The sequence below is a fragment of the Hydra vulgaris genome, chromosome 07, assembly GCF_038396675.1.
Source record: "Hydra vulgaris chromosome 07, alternate assembly HydraT2T_AEP".
In the NCBI taxonomy this organism is placed as follows: domain Eukaryota; kingdom Metazoa; phylum Cnidaria; class Hydrozoa; order Anthoathecata; family Hydridae; genus Hydra; species Hydra vulgaris.
This window is the reverse complement of record NC_088926.1, coordinates 14,330,979-14,351,940: the sequence shown is the minus strand read 5'-3', so window position 1 is coordinate 14,351,940 and position 20,962 is coordinate 14,330,979. Positions and strand designations below refer to the sequence as shown.

Below are 20,962 nucleotides of genomic sequence, written 5' to 3'. Positions count from 1 at the left end.
TTCTGAATTTTTTTGAAGGCACCAATCTGGGGTGGGTTGAGCTTCACATTATCTGTATCACGCTCAACAATCCTCTGTAATAGTAAGTAAGAAACTAAGTACTAATTAAGTAAGAAAGTGGCAAGCATAATAAAGAGATGCAACCTTAGCAGATGTTAATTTTGCAACGGATTTGATATATGGTTTCCAAGAAAGATCAGAAGTAAGAGTTAATCCTAGAAGAAGAAGGGTAGATGACTCATCGAGTACATTACCGTTCAAAAATATAGGAAGATCTAGATTACTGTGATAACGATTAGCAGAAAAAAATTGAGTTTTATCTGAGTTAAAGGAAGGATTCAATAATCTTAAAGATGTTACCTGATAAATGGTAAAAAAAAAAGCTTATGGAGAAGACAAGCATACCAAACTTTATTAAATGCTTTAGAAATTCCAAGAGCGATAGCCTAAGCCTCTCCACCTCTATTTAATTACAATAAAACCTATCGGTTATTACTGTTAGCAAATCAGCTGCAGAACAAGAAAATCGAAATCCATATTGATGATCAGAAAGTAAGTCATTAGATTTAAGATGAGAGATTAAGTGTTTATTAAGACTCAAAAACTTTGCTAATGATAGAAAGAAGAATACTTTGATGGTAGTTAGAAGAGTTAGTTTGCTCTCCAGAATTCGTGATAACAAATGCCACTTTCCAGCAGGCTGGAAAACTAGAGATAAGCACTTGTTAAATAGTTTTGAAAGTATAGACAACAGCTCCAGAAAACATTTCTGCAAGACTATAACAGGTATGTTGTCCGGACCACAAGCTGTAGAAGAGTCTAAGCAGGAAATAACTTTGGATACAGTATGCAACTAGTAGCATCAAGAGATAATATAAGTGAGTAGTTCTTAGCAAACAATTCAGCCTTGTCTTTAGGTGAGGTGACAAAATCTGAACCACACAAGAGAGGTGGAATAACAGATTTGCCCTTATTATAGATACTGTTAAAGATTCTCCAGAAGTCATGAGAACCTAACTTTTGAGATGAAATCTGAGATTTTGTGACCTGAGAGTAGCGGGTTTTGACATTAGAGAAAAACTATTTTAAAGGTTTCTAGCATTAGTAAATAGACACCTGTTTTCTGGAGAATCATTTTGCTGATAGATATGAAAGTATTGGTTTGATTGAAAATTGCAGCAGCACAATGAGAAGGAAACCATGGCAAAGAGTGAGGTCTGACTTCGAAAAATCATCGAAAGGGAATGAAAGATTACATGCAAGCTGGAATCCAAGAAGTCACAAATGCACAAAGCACATTGTTCAGCAGGAAGACGAAAGATTTCTACCCAAGGAACATCACAAAGAAAATCACGGAATGAGTCCCAGTCAGCTTTTAGGTAGTTGTAAGAGGTATGATGATAATATAATGTTACATAATGTAACATTATGCAATATATGTATGTAACATGATGTAGTTACGTATTGTAACATAACACAACACTTTTAAACTATTAAATGTTACCTACTCACTAAAAGTGTATATCATGCAATAAAATAACAAAGTATGATTTTCCAATTATATCTGACTTCTTGCATTTTTGCTCTAATCTCAAAGATTTTGTCAGGTCTTTTATGGTTGTTGTTCTGCCTTTTTTTAGTCTAATTAGAGTGATATTTCATCATCTTTCTTTTGGAAGTCAGAAACATGGATTTCATGGTTTCCTGTATGGCATCAGAAAATTCATTTCCAAAAAGTCTATTCAACTTGGACGAGAACTTAATATGTTTTTTGTCAGCATTACTATTAAGATTTAACAAACGGTCCGGCTTATTCCAGAGACAAATAAGATTTAAAACCAAGCTTTGTTTTGTCTTTGTCTTGATGCATGTCATGTTTCAGAAAGTTACAAAAGCGTAGATAACTATAGAGCCAATCTCTTGATTCGTTACATGATTTCACGCAGTAAAAAATAGAAAAAAATTCAAAACCTGTCTTCAATCAGGTAATTTAGAGCCAACTATTGATGGTAATGGATATCTAATTAACCAAAACTTAGTAAAGTTACAAGTAAAAGGTCTTTTTGTTAAAGATGATGATAATGGTGAAGGCTTATCAGTTGTATCTAACAAACAACTGTTATTGGTTGGCAAAGATTTAAGTTCAGGTTCTACAACTATATCATTTCTTGTCAAAAATTTTGTTTTAATTTCACTAAAACAGGAAACAGCAAAAATAATTATAACAGTCAATACTACATATTAAATCATGTCAACATCATAATATTAATTTGCTTGCTTATGAAATTTGTAATCAATGCAAAAATTTCATACTGGTTTAAACAAGAAACTGGGGCTTATCTTTAGGGGCTTTAATATATACACATACTTGTAAACATATAAAGATATAGATAAGCTCCTGTGGATGGCTATTTCAGTATGATTAATGGTATTTTAAATATGCATTATTAATAAGTTGTATAAAATATCCAACTTTTTTTGACAACTCCTTGACAACTTTTTTTGACAACAACTCCTTGACAAACTTTTTTAAAACTTGACAGTTTTATTTTGAATTTTGATTAAATTCAAATATTCTTTGATTTAAGTATTTATTGAAACCAGGTTTGTGGAGCCAAGCCAGAGCCGTGGAGCCTCTGTTTTTGGTGGAGCCAGAGCCACAAAAATCAAGTGGCTCTGGTGTTTTTTTTAAAGGAATAGAGTGTTTTTTTACTATAGACATATTCATTGTTTAACTAATTTGTTGAATTTATTGAATTTCTATCTTTTTTAAATGTTACAGTCTTGCCAAAACGTAATAATGAATATTTTAGCGAATTAGTACTTAACAAAATATTATACTTTAATAGGATTTCCTAATATGCTTTATTAAGAAAAAAAAACAAGTAAATTATATATGGAAACATTCTTACAGTATTACATATATGGTTCTATATATTATTTTTATATTGATATTATGCTGTTAAAGATTTAATGCGTGATTTAATGATCAAAGGTTATTCGCATCTTTAAACTTATACTACCCAGTCAGCACAGGATGTCTAAAAAACACCTTTTAAAGGTCTTTGAAGCATTTTGAACATCTTTTGAACGTTTTGGGCATCTTTTGAACATTCAAATAATGTCTTGTGCCCTCTGGGTACCCAGTAGGCACAGGACACTCAAAAGACTTTTTTTAAACATCTTTGGAGCATTTAAAAGGACTTTTGTACGTTTTGGACATCTTTTGAACATTAAAAAGATGTCTTTTATAGGCCCCATGCTCACTGGGTACCCAATTGGTACAAGACGTAAAATAGACATCTTTTGAACGTTTTAGACATCTTTTTAACATCTTTTAAACGTTTTGGGTGTCTTAGGAAAATTCAAAAGATGTCTTTTTTTAAGTACCGTGCTCACTGGGTAAAATTAGAACTAAAATTAGAGCTTAAACTTTAGTTTTGGGTTATAATATATAGAAAAAAATTTATATTAACCCAAAACATTTTTCTTTTCAAATGTAATATGCGTTAGTAGAGTAGTGATACATTCACCTTGTAATCATGAAAGTTAGTTAATAAATTTCTGTAATTGGTTTGGATTTGGATTGGCAAATGTGATCGAAAAAAACTAAAATTTGCTATTTTACCTACTCCTAATATTAGTCTAAAGACCTTTAAATATTTAAATCATAACTTATATATTAGATAAGCAAAGTCCATTTAGAATACAAAATGATTTATCAGAAATTTATTTGACCATATCTGATCAGTTTTCTTACTCAAAAAAACAACTATTTTCATAATTAATTATCAGTTAAATCCAAGTTTTGTTTTAAATTTTAAACATGACTTACTTTTCAGGAAGCAGCAAGTTAGTTTCTAAAAAAAGAAAAAACTTTTTATCATCATAAATCATTAACATCATCACTAACATTAATATTATCATCATAGCATATCTCACTAATAATGTGATAATATTGTTGCTTTGCATCTCACTAAATACATGATAATATTATTATTATAAACTTGTATCTTACTAATTATGGGATAATATTACCATCATAGAATTGCATTTCACTAATTAGCTGATATTATCATCATAGTTTTACATCTCACTAATAATGTGATGAATAGAGACAGAAAGATTATTGCAGACTTATAAATGGCACAAACAAATTCTGCACTCTACAATAGAAAACTTCATGCAAAACTAAGTCTGCTGTAAACAACATACATATAATTATCACTTCTTTTATATTTAAAATCCTGATAGATCAAATACCACCACATACCAGATCCATGTTGGATTAAGAGTGAAGGAAAAAAAAAATCATTTGATCATCATGACGTGATTTAATAGATTTTTTATACCTTTTTTGCAATACTAGCATTGCTATAAACAATTTCTTTGCAAATTAAAATCTTAAAAATTTATTTAAATTTATAAGCAACTAAAAACTTTTTTTTTTATTTATTTTTTTGTTTTTAGTTTATTTTTCATTGATTCTGTAATTATAATAATTTAAGCCCTATTTTTTATAGCCAACTATTAGTGCTATGTCAAAATTATCAATGCCAATTTTAATGCTAGATATGGCTCCTTAAAAGACCTAAGTTTTTATATAAAATGTCCTTTCTACTTTTTCTCTGTGTAGCCGACTAATTTTTACTCATGAAGTATTAAATCTATTACTGCATATTATATTAGTAACTTTAACTTCAGAAAAAAACTCTTCCAAACCTGGTTTAGAGCTAAAGTTTAATTTACAATTTTTGTTTTTTAAACTTTTATTATGGACCATCTTGACATCCAAGGTTTATTTGCTGATAAACTCGCTTTCATTCTGATAAAATGTATTTTGATTGCTTTTAACAAACTGATAACATTATGCTGATAAAATTAGACTCATACAAAAATCAAATATTATCATTTTTAGCTTTGCCTCTCTAGTAGAAAATATATATTTTGATTTCAAAAAATCCATTATAAAACATGTATTTTAAGTCTCTCCATGTATGATAATATTATAAACATGTATTTTAAGTCTCTCCATGTATGATAATATTATAAACATGTATTTTAAGTCTCTCCATGTATGATAATATTATAAACATGAAGCAAAACATCATTTAACACAACTTCCGACTTTCAGAGAAGGTTAAGAGCATATTTAGAGCATTAGAAAAAACTTTGGAGAATATTTAAATCATAAAAAGTTAAGAGAATATTAATAGTATAAAAGAAGTAAACTTTAAGTTGCAAACCACATATTAAAATGATAACAAACTTGCTGAACTTTTCAAATAAAAATATAAAATATCTAAAATTAAATTTACATACTGCGAGCTTTCAGGGTAATGATGCCATTTGAACTAATTGATGTTCCTCTACTATTTTTTGCCACACATTTATAAGTACCAAATTGCTCATTTTCAATTTTCATTATTTCAAGCTTTGAATTAGCTCCACGAAAGGGGCCATTAGCCTTTGCTCTAAAATTATTTAGTTTATTATTATTCTTTTAATTTCCTATTTTAACCTTAAACTCTAATCAAAGATATTTTATTAAAATTTAAAAATTAAATCTAAAAAAAACACTGATTCTATAAAAATTACTGTAGAAAACTATATTTGAACAAATATAATAGATGTCTGAATAATTTTATTTGAAACCTGACCTAAATTTTTCATTTTTAATATGAAAGCGATTAAAATCTGATATTAACATTTCATTTTTCATCCATTTGATAGAAGGTACAGGGTTGCCACGAGCAACACAAGTGAGTTCAGCATAATCACCAAGTGATAATGATATATTTTGTGGACCAACTTTTATTTTAGGAGCTTAAAAACAATAAAATGAAATAAAAAAAATTTTTAAACTGTTTTATCATTAGTTTGACTAAAAAACAACATAAGTTATATATGAGTTAATGTAAAAAAAAAAGCATGTGCATGTGTGTGTATGTATGTGTGTGCATGGGCATGTCTGTGTGTGTAAATATATATATATATATATATATATATATATATATATATATATATATATATATATATATATATATATATATATATATATATATATATATATATATTGTTGCTTTAATTATGTAATAATAATCAATTTTTTCGATTTGAGAGTGATCAATATAAAGTGAAATAATCACAAAATAGATCAATAAATAATTAAAAAAGTAAGATGAAAAAAAACAACTTTTTTACGGTACTTAAAGTTTCATGCCGTTTGCGGCACTCATCAGCCATATATTTAAATCAAGAAAAAACCGTTCAAAAATACAATTAAAAAACCGTTACAAAATTAAAAAAACAATGGAATGAGTTCTGACGTCAAATAATAATAATAGTAATAATAATGACAATAATAATAATAAAAATAAAAAATAAAAATAATAATAAGGAAAAACATCTTTTTTAATCGCCAGTGTCATATTGGGACAGAAGGAATCTGTTTCTATGTCTACACTTAGAAACAATCTCACTCCTTTTATTCAATAAATTAGTACTTTTATTATATAGAATTTCATATTTTTCGGTGAGACATAATTTGCAAGATTTAGATGTTGGATTATATGCTTTACATCGCCTGAGAATTTTCCACTTGACTATAGGGACTAAATTAGCTTCTTTTAACTTCCATACATGTTTTGAGAGTTCAGTATCATTTTTGTATTTAGCGATGTTAAATGATTTAACGTGATTAGCGTATCTTAATTTAAAAGGAGTCTCACTTATCCCAATGTAGGATTTTTCATTAGAAGATGAATCAAGATTATCAGTTGTAACAGTTGCTTGATATACAATGTTGCTTGTTAAACATTTATTAAACAACGGACAGAGATTTTTATTATTATTATTATTATTATAGCAGTTACAGTCCTGTTGATTAAGGTTTGTATTGTTGCATAAAATGTATTTGTTGTGCGAATTTATAATAGATTTTACACTTGGCATACAACTGTAACTAACTTTGACTGTGTTCCTGTTAAAGATTTTATGCAGTTTATTATTATTAGGAAAATGTTTGTCAATAAGTTTCAAAAAACATTTTCCCAGGTTGGTGCTAACGTTTTTACTAAATGGAGGGTTAAACCAAATGATGTTGCGGGCTCTTTTCCGTTTTGGAGTTGATATTGTTATAGGATTATATGTTAGACTACATTTATAACCAGACTTTAATAAAGCTTCATTATATAGAGGAATAGTATTTTGAAATATTTCTTTGTTAGATGAATTTGTAGACAATCTAAGTTCAATCGAACGTGGTATTTGTTTTAATATACTCGGCGGGTGATTTGAATCAGCATGGATGTAATTTAATGTATTATCAGGTTTGAAATAAGGTTTAAAAGTGCAGTCACTAAGATTTAGAGTCACGTCAAGGTAGTTTACAATTTTCATGTTGCATTGTATAGAAATCCGTAAGCCATTGCATTTAAATATTTCGACAATATGCTTTTTTATTTTTTCCATTTGAGGGCCGCTTTTATTACTAAAAACTGCCAAGCCATCGTCACGGTATAAACCAACCTCAAGCTTGTTATAAAATTTTGAAATTTGAAAAAGAAGAAATATTCCTACCAGCTCACAAACCTCTGCACCGTCGAACGCTCCCATGGAAACATCAAATAAACCGCTTGATTGCTTTATCCAAACTTGATCGTTATTAAAAAGCAAAGACTTTCTTGCATGAAAAATTAGTGGTATGTTTTCTTTATTTAATGTTAGGTGTTGCTTCGCAAAATTGATAGAGTTTTTAAGAAGTGTTTCACTGATAGAAGGGTAGAAGTCAATAATATCAAAAACTAAAAATTTATAAAGGCGTTTATCTTTTATGGCCTTAAACCAATCGATAACATTTCGAGTGTTTTTCCATTGATTTAATTGTAATATATTTCTTAGGTCTGTATTCATTTTAGAAAGAATATCTTTACTAATTCTACCAACCTCGTTTTTAGCAGGATTCAATAAACGGACAGTCGGATTGTTTTCAAAATTATCTTTATGGTCTTTTAAAGTGATAAAACAATCGGAAGATGTGTTAATGTCAATTTTATTGAAAACTTCATGATTTTTCAAAAGACGTTTACCTTCTAAGTTTACTTTATTTATTATGTTTGAATTGGATAATTTGTAGTTTGAAGTGATGGCATTTCTTAACAAGTGGTTATAATCATTTTTAGATAGATTGTAAAGATTGGTCGTTTTATCAGCATACGTATAAGTTAGGTTAGATTTTCGAATACTCTTTATATCTTTTTTTAATTTATTTTGGAAACTGGTGTGCACCTTTCGAAACTTAATGTGTTTTACAAGATCAATAAGTTCATTCTCAAAAGCAATCATTTCTGTAATTTGTTTTGGATGATTAGATGTTTTTAATCCATAGTTATAATAAAAATTGTACTTACTATTTGAACTCTTGTTTAAAAAGAAAAACGCTTTCCATCGCATTCTTTTAATTAATGTTTCAGTTTTATCCAATAACTGTATTTTGAAGTCTTCAATGGATGGTATCGGAATGTTCTTGACTGAATATTCAAAGTTTATTTTTTCCATCACATATGCGACTTGATTAGAGTGCTCAACGTATGGAGCAAAAATATTGTTGCTTTGATTATGTAATAATAATCAATTTTTTCGATTTGAGAGTGATCAATATAAAGTGAAATAATCACAAAATAAAAATATTGTTGCTTTGATTATGTAATAATAATCAATTTTTTCGATTTGAGAGTGATCAATATAAAGTGAAATAATCACAAAATAAAAATATTGTTGCTTTGATTATGTAATAATAATCAATTTTTTCGATTTGAGAGTGATCAATATAAAGTGAAATAATCACAAAATAAAAATATTGTTGCTTTGATTATGTAATAATAATCAATTTTTTCGATTTGAGAGTGATCAATATAAAGTGAAATAATCACAAAATAAAAATATTGTTGCTTTGATTATGTAATAATAATAATCAATTTTTTCGATTTGAGAGTGATCAATATAAAGTGAAATAATCACAAAATAAAAATATTGTTGCTTTGATTATGTAATAATAATCAATTTTTTCGATTTGAGAGTGATCAATATAAAGTGAAATAATCACAAAATAAAAATATTGTTGCTTTGATTATGTAATAATAATCAATTTTTACTGAACTCTCAAAACATGTATGGAAGTTAAAAGAAGCTAATTTAGTCCCTATAGTCAAGTGGAAAATTCCCAGGCGATGTAAAGCATATAATCCAACATCTAAATCTTGCAAATTATGTCTCACCGAAAAATATGAAATTCTATATAATAAAAGTACTAATTTATTGAATAAAAGGAGTGAGATTGTTTCTAAGTGTAGACATAGAAACAGATTCCTTCTGTCCCAATATGACACTGGCGATTAAAAAAGATGTTTTTCCATATTATTATTTTTATTTTTTATTTTTATTATTATTATTGTCATTATTATTACTATTATTATTATTTGACGTCAGAACTCATTCCATTGTTTCTTTAATTTTGTAACGGTTTTTTAATTGTATTTTTGAACGGTTTTTTCTTGATTTAAATATATGGCTGATGAGTGCCGCAAACGGCATGAAACTTTAAGTACCGTAAAAAAGTTGTTTTTTTTCATCTTACTTTTTTAATTATATATATATATATATATATATATATATATATATATATATATATATATATATATATATATATATATATATATATATATATATATATATATATATATATATATATATATATATATATATATATATATACATATATATATATATATATATATATATATATATATATATATATATATATATATATATATATATATATATATATATATATATATATATATATATATTTATATATTGTTATATATGAATCAACCTTCACTCAGCATACGTGTTACAGGGTAGTTCGAAGACCCATCAACTAAAGGTACAATGCAAAATATGTGACAGTCAAAAAGGCCCCAAAGACCATAGTATCAGACTCGAACAGGAATCAAAAAGTTGCACCAAAAAAAAAAAAAGAATGGTGTGCAATCGTACACTGTAACTGACCACGCTTATATTTTTTTTTCTTTACTATTTGACCACGGTAGTTTTGATGTTTTAACATTTAGATGTTATAAAAAAAATTTTATGTTATGAATAACTTTTAATTGTTGATCTTTTCTAAAGTTTTTATTTTACGCTAAGGCTTCTAATAAACTAAAAAATAAATTATAGAGATTGTTTAACATAAAAAAATTTTGTGTTATTTAACAAATAATGTTATATTTAAATCTTTTTTGTGTAGGCGTATATTTTAACTAATCAGAGCATGAAATGATTAAAAATTACTATTTTAAATAGACAAAGGTATTTTTTTGAACGGTTTTTTTTTTTTTTGTGCAACTTTTTGATAAAAATAAATGCTTATACAATTTAGAAATAATATATATAATCCTTTTTAATAATTTAAATAAAATTTGTGCATTTATTAAACAACCATAGAAGCAATATGTAAATAACGTTTAATAAAACGTTTCAAATGATAAGTTTTAAAGTAATTTATTTTAATTAAAAATGTAACAAAAAACAATTTTTGCTTTAAGTTTCAAGTTTTATTTTAGTGCTTATATATTTTCTTTATTTGTCAAAAAATAAAGTCATTTTTGTGGTCAGCAATAGCGCTCTATAAACATGTTTAGGCTACCATGTCTAATTGAATAGCGGCTGTTCTGAAGGCCAAGAGACAGTATACTATATATAACTGTTATAGTTGTTAATAATTAGTATAAAACGATTGGTATGTATTTTTGTCATTATAAGTGAACTTTTTTTTTATTACAATACAAAATGGAAATCTTATATAAACAATGAGATGATTCCAAACTTTTAACTTTTTTAAGTTTTCTGGAAAAATATAATAATGTTTGTTAATGCTTAGCATAATGTGCAGAGAAGAGTGTGCAGCCTTGGCCCTGAAAAATGAAAACTTTTTGCTTTCATTTTTTTTTTTAGTTTTTTGGTTTATTTTTTCCCCCCTGGATTTTTGGATCAAGGGTTTGTAATTTCCCCTACTTGCAAATATGTAATTTATTCAATTATGGGCTATTGTCTTGATGCTATTGTTGCAATGTTTTTTGTTGATAGACAGCTTGGCTTACTTTTACGCTGGTGTCTATTGTTAAAATAATTAATTGGTAGTTTCGATTTTGGAGCTCACTGCTTTTAAAATTTACTAAATGTCAAGACAATACAGCTTTGCTTACTTTTACGCTGGTGTCTATTGTTAAAATAATTAATTGGTAGTTTCGATTTTGGAGCTCACTACTTTTAAAATTTACTAAATGTCAAGACAACACATTTACTAAATACAATTTGTTTATATATCAATTTGATTTTTTATCTTTAATGTTGTTTATAGTTTTGCTCATTGAACCATTTTATAATTTGATTTTTAATAAATATTTTAAATTCATTGTGGTGCCTTTAAATTTAACTGTTTACTAGAAGCCAACAAGAAATAATGTCATTGAGCAACACTGACAAGAACTGCTGCATTGCAGCAACTGCAGTATCACAACAGGTTACCAAAAACATGTAAATTGTTTTCCTGTTTTATATCTTCTTTCTTTTCTTTTTCATCTTTCACCGTTATAATTTTTATTTTAGACTTGTCATTAGACACAATAATGCAAAATAGAAAAAAAAAAATTTTTTGTTAATTTGTTAAAAACATACTTGTAAATAAATTTGTTATTTTGAAATAAACAAATGGGTCAGAATTTTGATAAAAAGCTTGAAATTTTCAAAATTTTTATTTGAAACATATATCTCATCAATTGTTTAGCTATTTGTATTCTTAAATTTATTTAAGTGCATATATAAATATATGTATACATGAGTATATATATATACATATAAATATATTTAAACAACTTTAAAATGTATTCTACAAAATAGAGTGCTCAATGTTCTCAAAAGAACAGAGCAATTATAAATTAAATTTTTAAAAATACTGGCTTTCAAATTGAAATAAACAAAAATTTAAAAATTGTGAACTTTCTTGACGTCACATTTAACCACTCTGAGAATTCATATAAGCCTTTCAAAAAACCAAACGATGAATTATTGTATATTAATCTCAACTCAAATCATCCACCCCAAATTCTAAAACAAATCCCCATTTCAATTAATAACAGGCTAAACCAAAACTCCTCTAATGAAAATGTATTCAATTCCTCTAAACGAATATTTGAAAATGCCCTTAAAAAAAGAGGTTTTGAAAATTTTGAACTAAAATTTGACCCTGAAAAAAGAAAATACAAAAAAGCGAAATAGAACTAGAAATGTAATTTGGTTCAACCCCCCATATAGTAAAAATGTTTCCACTAACATAGGAAAAGTAGTTTTTAAGTTTTTTCACATTGGTAATTGATACACATTTCCAGCCCTCTAATAAATTACATAAAATTTTTAATCGAAATATAATTAAATTTAGCGACAGTTGCACAAAAAATTTGGAAAGAATTATAAAAGGTCATAATAATACTTTGTTAAACAAAAAAGAAACCCTAAATGAAAAAACTACAGAAAATGGTACACAAAAAAACAATTGTCCAATAAGTGAAAATTGTTTATCAAAAAATGTGGTATATAAATGTGTTGTTTCCTCTAAAAATGTACCTGATAAACAATATATTGGCATAACAGAAGGTGAATGGAAAAAATGTTTTGCCAATCATAAGCAATCTTTTAAAAAGTATTCAAAAGACACCATGCTGTCAAAATATATATGGGAATTAAAAAGTAAAAATATTGATGATTTTATACTGAATTGGTCCATCTTCAAAACAGCGCCTGCATGTAACAATATTTCCAAAAAATGAATACTAAGCCTACAAGAAAAATTTGAAATAATTACACATGCAAACCAAGAATGCTTATTAAAAAAAATTTATTTGTAAAAAAAAATTTTTTTTTCAACAATTTTTAATGTAAAAAAGTAAAAAGTCATTAATATTAATATTTAAATTTAAAATATTTGGTTGTTTTCAATACCCCCATTGAAATAGTCTGCACTTTTATAGGATTATTCAAACTGTGCATTTAAACCTGATAGTTTATTTCCAGATGAACTATTGTTATTGACGATGCTCCAAAAGTTTGTGGGCTTTGATACTTCACTGAACTTTTTTAACGAACTGTTTAGGAGCTTATTTAAAAGTTTTTTTGTTTTTTTTTATTTTTATTTTATAAATCTTTATTTAAAATTGATTAGCATTACAAGTAATGAATTGTACAATTTTATCTGTCCTTTAATATTATTAGTTTGCTAAAAATACAGGGGAGGAACATATTATTCATGCATTGAAAAGGCAGTAGAGCTTCCAATGTTGCTTGGGAGGTAGAGGTCACTGACGCCATCACAAAGGATACGGAGGTATTTTTGAATAAAAGTTTTTTGGTAAGTAGTAGTTTTTGCAGTTTTAAGAGCATACGGGAATCTATTAGGGTAACTGCTGTTGGTTTGAGTTAATTTAGTGGTTATAGGATGGCATGGATCTGCAAGAATCTTTTTGAGTATATTAATACAGATCCTGTCAAGTAACTCTTCAATGTTAAAAATAATATTGAAGCTGCTTGAATTGGTTACATCAATTCCAATAATTTGCAGGGCATTTTTATGAAAATGTTGGATCTCTCTTTTTGAAGCAGCACTGCACGGAGTGAGAATAGGAGCACTTTTTAAAGTTTTTAATACATATTTTTAAACAGAGCAATTGTTATGTTCATTATCTCTAGTAATTTGTATTAACATTGGAAATTGGGCATTATAAAAGAAACAATTTCAGACATGCATCAAATGTGGTAAATACATTTATTAAAGAAACCGTGTTATTCTTTTATTTAACTTAGTCATGACAAAAATTATATATTTATTAAACAAAAATAATATATTTTACAAATAAATAACAGTTTATTTTCTTATTTTCCTATTAGATAAGTATCAAGAAAAAAACATCAAATATAGCAAAAACATTTTTAAAAGTGAAAAGACATACAAAACGAATAAACATAAGAAAAGAAATTAACAAAATTTTACAAAGTTCTAGCGTACATAGCAAATTAGTTTCTTAATTATATGGAATGATAAAAATCGTTAATAAAATGCATATAAAAGCTTTCGATTGTTGTTAAATCATTATAAAAGATATTTTTTTCAACAATGCTTCTAAAAAAAGACAAAAGTTGTTTAAAAATTTTATTAAATTTTCTAGTTTATTTGATATTTCGTTACAATTTTGTTTCCTTATCTAAGGATTTTTTTTTCTTAGTAAATAAGTTTAGCTTTTTGCCACAAATTATTGAAACGCTTTATAAGTTAAAAGATGCAAACTGCGGTGGTCAGTTTTTTTTAAAAAAATTACTTTAAATCTGGACAAACAATAACACACAAGGCTTGATATATATATATATATATATATATATTATATATATATATATATATATATATATATATATATATATATATATATATATATATATATATATATATATATATATATATATATATATATATATATATATATATATGCACAGTTATGTAAAGTCAGTGGGTAGCAAGACAACATTTAAAAATGACACACTAGGCTTGGCCAGGAAGGCGTGGGATTTTAAAACTTGACAACTGCTATTGATATATTTGAAAATTTTTTATTTATGCAAATACTTATTTATTTTAAAAACACGCTGAAAAATTATCTTTAACTTAAATATGAATAAACTTTAAATAATCTTATCGTAAAAGAAGCAAATAAATTTTCGTAAAAAAAAAAGCAAGAAACATAATATAAATAAGTAAAACTACAATGAAAAAACTAAAGTTAAAACTTAACTAAAATAAATGATTAACTATAACAATAAGATTATCTTAATTACGTTTGGAATAAATCACTTTGAATTGTTTATCTTTACTGATATTTTTATAACATAATATGCAAAACGCTTTTTAAATCATGTAACAACTTACCTTTAACAATTCCTTAATAATTTGGCATATTTGAAAGTTAAAAAAGATTCTTAACAAGATTAAAAAGATCCTTTGCATTTACGTAAATAAAAGAAAAAATAATTAAATGGTTTATTTAAAAAGTTTAAATAACTTCAAATAAGTAAAATATAATTTTTATATACTTGAAGACATTAATATTAAAAAATACATACTTAAATAAATATAAAAAAGTATATAAATTTTTCATTAATATTTTTATAAAAAGCAGTGATTAATTACTTTATTTAAATGCGTTTTGATAATATAAAAACATAAGTAAAGATCAAAGTTAATTCAAACGACTTTCAAAAAAAAAAAAATTTTCTTTTCAACAAAAGCTTTCTACTTTTTGAGTGAATTAAATTTAACGATTCTTATTTAGTTTATTTATGAGACCATGGCTGTTTAAAGTCCTCGCTTATAAAATTTAGTTATTTTTATAATTTTTACTTTTTTTATTTTACTTATAAAACAATCTTATATAATTAAATAATATAAATAAAAATTTATACAACTTTCAATGATACTTTAATTAGAATCATTTGCACCTTTATTTAAAAGCATTTTGCTAATATAAAAACGTTAGTAAAGATAAATGTGTCAAAGTTATTTATTTTTAACATAATTACTAACCAATTTTTTTAGTGCATTTGTTAAAAACCGTGGTTAAATCGTCAAAACAAAATATTATTTGTGTGGTCATATAAAGACTTGAAATTGTCTGTCTTCCTGGCCAAGCCTGCACATTCGGTTATGACTTCCTTATAAATTTTAAATGATGTAAAGAATAACTTGCAAGACAAAATCCTGAACTTTTGATTAAAGGAAGAAAATTTATCAAAATGTCCTGGATAACAACAATTAAAATGACCACCCAGAAAAAATATTTAATCTAGACAAAACTGGCCTAAGTACTGACTCTACTAAGAGTAAAGTATTTGTTCTTAATGGACATGGAAGTCACTTGACTTATAATGTAAACTGTACAGCAAAGAATAATGTCATTATACTTTTAAGTTTACTGCTTCATATGCCACTTGCTCTTCAATTATTAGTGATTGTTGTATTTGCTCCTATAAAAATTGACTGGAAAAATTTACTGAAGACATTTTACGGTGAGTCATGTCTTAAAAATGTAGATAAAGCTATTTTTCTAAATTTTTTATAAAAACTTGTAGCAATCTCATTCAAATCTAATCACAAAATATGTGGTTTTAAAGGATCTGGTATTTGCTCAGAAAACTAATCAATCAAATAATATTGGAAACGTCATAAAACCCTCATGCGATTCAGATTGTTTAAATTTACCAGCCTCATCAACAGGATACCATCAATGAGAAAACTTAGGGATGCAATTATAACCACACTGATCAACCTGAAGATGTGTGTACAGCTTTGAAAAATTCAAGGATGTACAAGATCTTGTTCCAGATTTTAATGTTTTTTAAATTTATTTAATACTTAATAATATTATACAACAAAATTTAAATAAAACTCTTTCATTACATTTAATATTTTATTTTTACTGTACCTACAATAAACCGAAGTTGGGTAAATCAGGTAAGTAAACAGGGTACAAAATGGGTAAAAAAAACAACTGTTAAAAGCATGTTTGACTTAAAAAAAGATTTATTATACCCTAATTACCCCATCCACCCCATGGTTCTAGCAAGGAATACATTTTTAACCACAATTTTTGTGATATTAGGAACATTTGTTATTGTTCTACAATAGAGCTGTGTACATAGAGCAATAGTTTTCTTTGTTCAAGCTTGTTTTTAAACTTGTGGTCATGTAGAAAGGAAAAAAAGCAGTGGAAGACTAAGTATTTATTATTATAAATGCATTTTATTTATTGTATTTTATTATATTTTATATTGTAGTAAACTTAACTACATATAAAATGTCTCTAATGACATTGATATATGATAGATATGGTCTTTAGTACATAAATCAATTGTAAGTTATATGAAATTGATAGAATCAATATTGACTTATTTTAGGCAAGAAGTATCTACTATGAATAAAATTCAATTACAGCAACAAAAATTTTATGAAAGCAAATCTATAATAGAAAAAAATTGTATAAACTTCTTTTTCTTTTTTTTATGAAAAAATTTTGATTTAGGTCATTTAAAAAAAAAAGTCTACACAATATATTACACTCAGTAAACTGGACTTAGTTTACATAGCAGTTTTGAATGTATACACTCTTATAGAATTATCAATTTGAGTTAGGACTAGAATTAGGAATAAATGACATGTTACAATACAGAAATATTAACAAATAAATTTTTATATAATAGGTAAGTAATACTTATATGTGCCCAAAACCACCAGAAAGTCATCTTTATCATTGTTAAAAATCAGTAATATTATTGACGCTTTGTGTGCATAAATCAGGGGTGAAAAATTGGCATCTCAAATTTGGTTTAGAATTCTCAAATATGTAGATATTTATTTTGTTCATATTTTTCTTTGAAGGGGTTGGTCTGGTGGCAAAACTCCACCAGGCAATGGTGCTTAGTATTGACAACCTAACATAAACAATGGTTTTCCAAAAGATGTAACTTTTCTTAAATAAAATTTAATTTTAAATTAGTTTAGCTCTTTCTGAGTGATTATGAAATGTGTAAATGTGCAATGTTATTATAAAAAAATGTTTTGGTTGCATTTTTTTAAAGATTTTTATTTAGTTTCTTAGCAAGCATTGACTGGGTGACAAAGGTGTCATATCACATGTCACCTTTGTCTTTAATTTTTAATTAGAAAAACTTAATATGAAAGTAAAAAACTTGATTGCGGCTGCTACAGTGCATTTTTAAGAGATAATTATAATTATAATGATAATTATAATGAAAAAAAATCTTTTCTGTTTTCTGGAGTCTAGAGACTTTCGTTTTTCAACTTGAAGTTCCAAGTCCAAAAAATCAATAGGTCTTCACACCATTCATAAATTATGTTGTACTTCTTATTTCTTAAATTTTGCAGACCATTTTTGCTCAAAACATTTTATAGATAGTTTGTGAGGAATCAACATTTAAGTGGCAAAAGATATGTTCAATTGGTATGGAAATAACACCAGATTTTGAACTCATAAAAAAGAAGGGTTAGAAAATATGGATGATTGTTCTGCGTTACAGGGCTACAATGATGAAGATGATTTCTGGAACAAACATTTTAGGATGAAGATATATAAGTTTGGGGAACAAGCAATTTCACATACTTTTAAAGGCAAATTTGATTTCTTTAAGAAAATACAGACAACATATACTTAGTACTTGAAAATACAATACTTTTTATACATTATTTTATTATATATATTTTTTACATTATTTTATTATATACATTATTTTATTATACACATTTAATACATTTTTATAAATTCAAATACATTATTATAATTTTATATATAATTATGTAATTTATAATATTATTATTTAATTTAATGTTCCTAAAAAGATACATTTTAGACATTCCATGCTTTACAAGTTTTAGCAAGATAAAAATGCAATGAAAGCAAGGTATGAACATGAAGGTATGAAGACCTGTATTTCTTATATGGCAAGGTACAAAAAAAGAGAACATTACATGGAAAATTATACTGGTGAAAAAGCAACCAACAGAAAACATTGAAATAAAACAGTCCTTGCCAAATAGCAGCTGTGTCTTCTAAACCCTATATTCATTGAAAAAAAGTAATGCTTTGGCTTAAGCGGAACATCAAAGGTATAATATACTAATAATTCTCGCTAAAATTTAACAGGAAATTATAGTCATATTGCTGTATGGCAATGCTCAACCCCATTTTGCAAAACTACAAAACTAAATCAAATTGAAGAACCATTTGAAGAGTATAACAAAGTTAACAAAGATGAAACAATTGAACTAAAATAATCAAAGTAAACAGGTATAGCATATAAGTTACACATATAAATTAGGTGAATGCATGGAAAGCTTGATAGCAACTGATATGACATCACATATAAAGTCACCATGTGATGAAATTGGTAAAACAGTTAAAAGACTTAATTCAAGTCTTTAAAATCCAATTGACTTACAAATTCTGAATGCCGAAAGATAACATACTTGGCATCTACATTCTAGTTTAGGTGCTGTTTTAAAAAAAGTGAATATATTTTAAAAATTCATAATTCTTTGAATTGTACAAAAAGTTTTCATCAAGTTACTCAGCAGAATACAACAAACATAAATGCCAAAATAGTCTGAGAATGAGGAATTTAACATGAATAAGGATGAGTGAGAATGAATCTAACATTTAACCTTACTGACTTGATACAACATTTTCAAGAAACCATGCAACCATAGCTAGAAAAGATGACATATGCAAATGTGATATGCTTAAGTGGATCAGTTTAGAATCAAAAGTTGTTGAAGAAAATGAAGACACCATTGTAAAATTCGTGCATCCAAGAGCTATTTATAAAATAACTCAGTTATGTAGTAACAAAAAAACAGTAAAATCAAGATGGTTGCCCAGAATAAAAAATCTTTAAAAATATTTGATTTTAATAACTGCATAAAAATTTCACATGATAATTTATGTGATGTCAATGAACATTTTTACAAGGTATCAAGAAATCTTAAATGGTAGGTTGCATACCTGTCTCACTTTCTCATAGAATACCTATAATAACCAAGTCAATAAAGTTGACATTACCTCGACAGGGTTCTTCATTTTCACAAATTGATTCCCTATAAAAAAATATTTTTATTAGTTAAAACTTTTTTTAAAGTGTGCATATATAGGGAGAGTCAAAAAAAGTAAATTTTGAAAACAAAAAAACCATACCCCCTAAATTTGGGGCAAATATATAAAAAAATGAGCCTCAAAAAGTTTGAGTGCTGTCGGATCACTTCTGACCCTACCCAACCCCCCACCTCAAACCATTAATTTAGGGAAAAAATGACCAAAAAGTGGACATTTTCAGACCTCTTGAGGGAGGGGTTAAATATATTTTTTTCAAATTTTTCTTTTTACTTACTATATAAAGGACTATATTTTAGTTTAAAACTGTATTGTTTTTTTATTACCCCTCAAAAATTTATGTTTCATGGTATTGAAAATCGTGAAAATTGGTAACTTTTGCATTTTCTTCTGTTACATCTATTGTTGTATATTTATATTTTGGTACAACTTCTGAAAATTAAAAATTTTGCATTTTTCTAATAATTTCAGATTAGTACATAAAATAAACATATTAGAAATGCGTGCAACTCAACTAAGATCAATGAAAAAGGAACTTTTTACTATAAAAGAGGTAAAACCAGCTATATCAGGTAGAGACATTTTTGTTAATACCAGTATTATTTATATATTTATAATAATACTGGAAATTATAATTATATATTATAATTAGTAATGAATCTTTTTATGGAATTATTAATGAGACCTTTTTGGAATGGTTCATTGATAATTTAAAATATTTTTATTTAGATATACAGCTTCCAACAGGCTTGGATATTCTTCAACACTTAATATATGACCAGCAATGTCGATCTGCATCAATAAATATAATTGCTTGTCCCCTTAAAAAAAAATATCAAGATGCTCAGATAGTTGCTGTGAATGTATTTTTTCTAAAATCAAAAGATCCTGGATTAAAGCTGGATTTGATGCGTCAACCGATTTAGTTTTAGTTAAAAAACTTTTTAATTTGCACATGTCTTATTCCAACTTTAAAAAAAATGCAAAACGAGGAGCTAGTGGCGATTTGGCTAAACAAAACAAGTTTGAGATTGAAACAAAAAAACTTTTTTGGGCTAGCAATTCTAATCTCAAAAACATGATCAGTAAAGATAATAAAAGATCTCTAAAAGACAAGATTGAAGACTTTAAATTTCTTGAAGATCAGGAAGGTCAAAGAAAGTTTGGTATTGGTTCAGAAG

General features: G+C 26.4%; 1 protein-coding gene across 1 annotated transcript in view; it reads right to left on the bottom strand.

Moving 5' to 3' along the window:
* LOC100204292 (inactive tyrosine-protein kinase transmembrane receptor ROR1) overlaps nt 1–20,962 on the bottom strand; it is a 103,356-nt gene that overhangs the window by 68,598 nt on the left and 13,796 nt on the right. Inside the window, exons 3-6 of the mRNA XM_065801143.1 lie at nt 19,734–19,768; nt 5,661–5,826; nt 5,323–5,474; nt 3,836–3,860 (exon numbers count right to left, since the gene is read on the bottom strand). Of these exons, the coding sequence (XP_065657215.1) occupies nt 3,836–3,860; nt 5,323–5,474; nt 5,661–5,826; nt 19,734–19,768 (378 nt within the window). The remainder of the gene's footprint in view (nt 1–3,835; nt 3,861–5,322; nt 5,475–5,660; nt 5,827–19,733; nt 19,769–20,962) is intronic.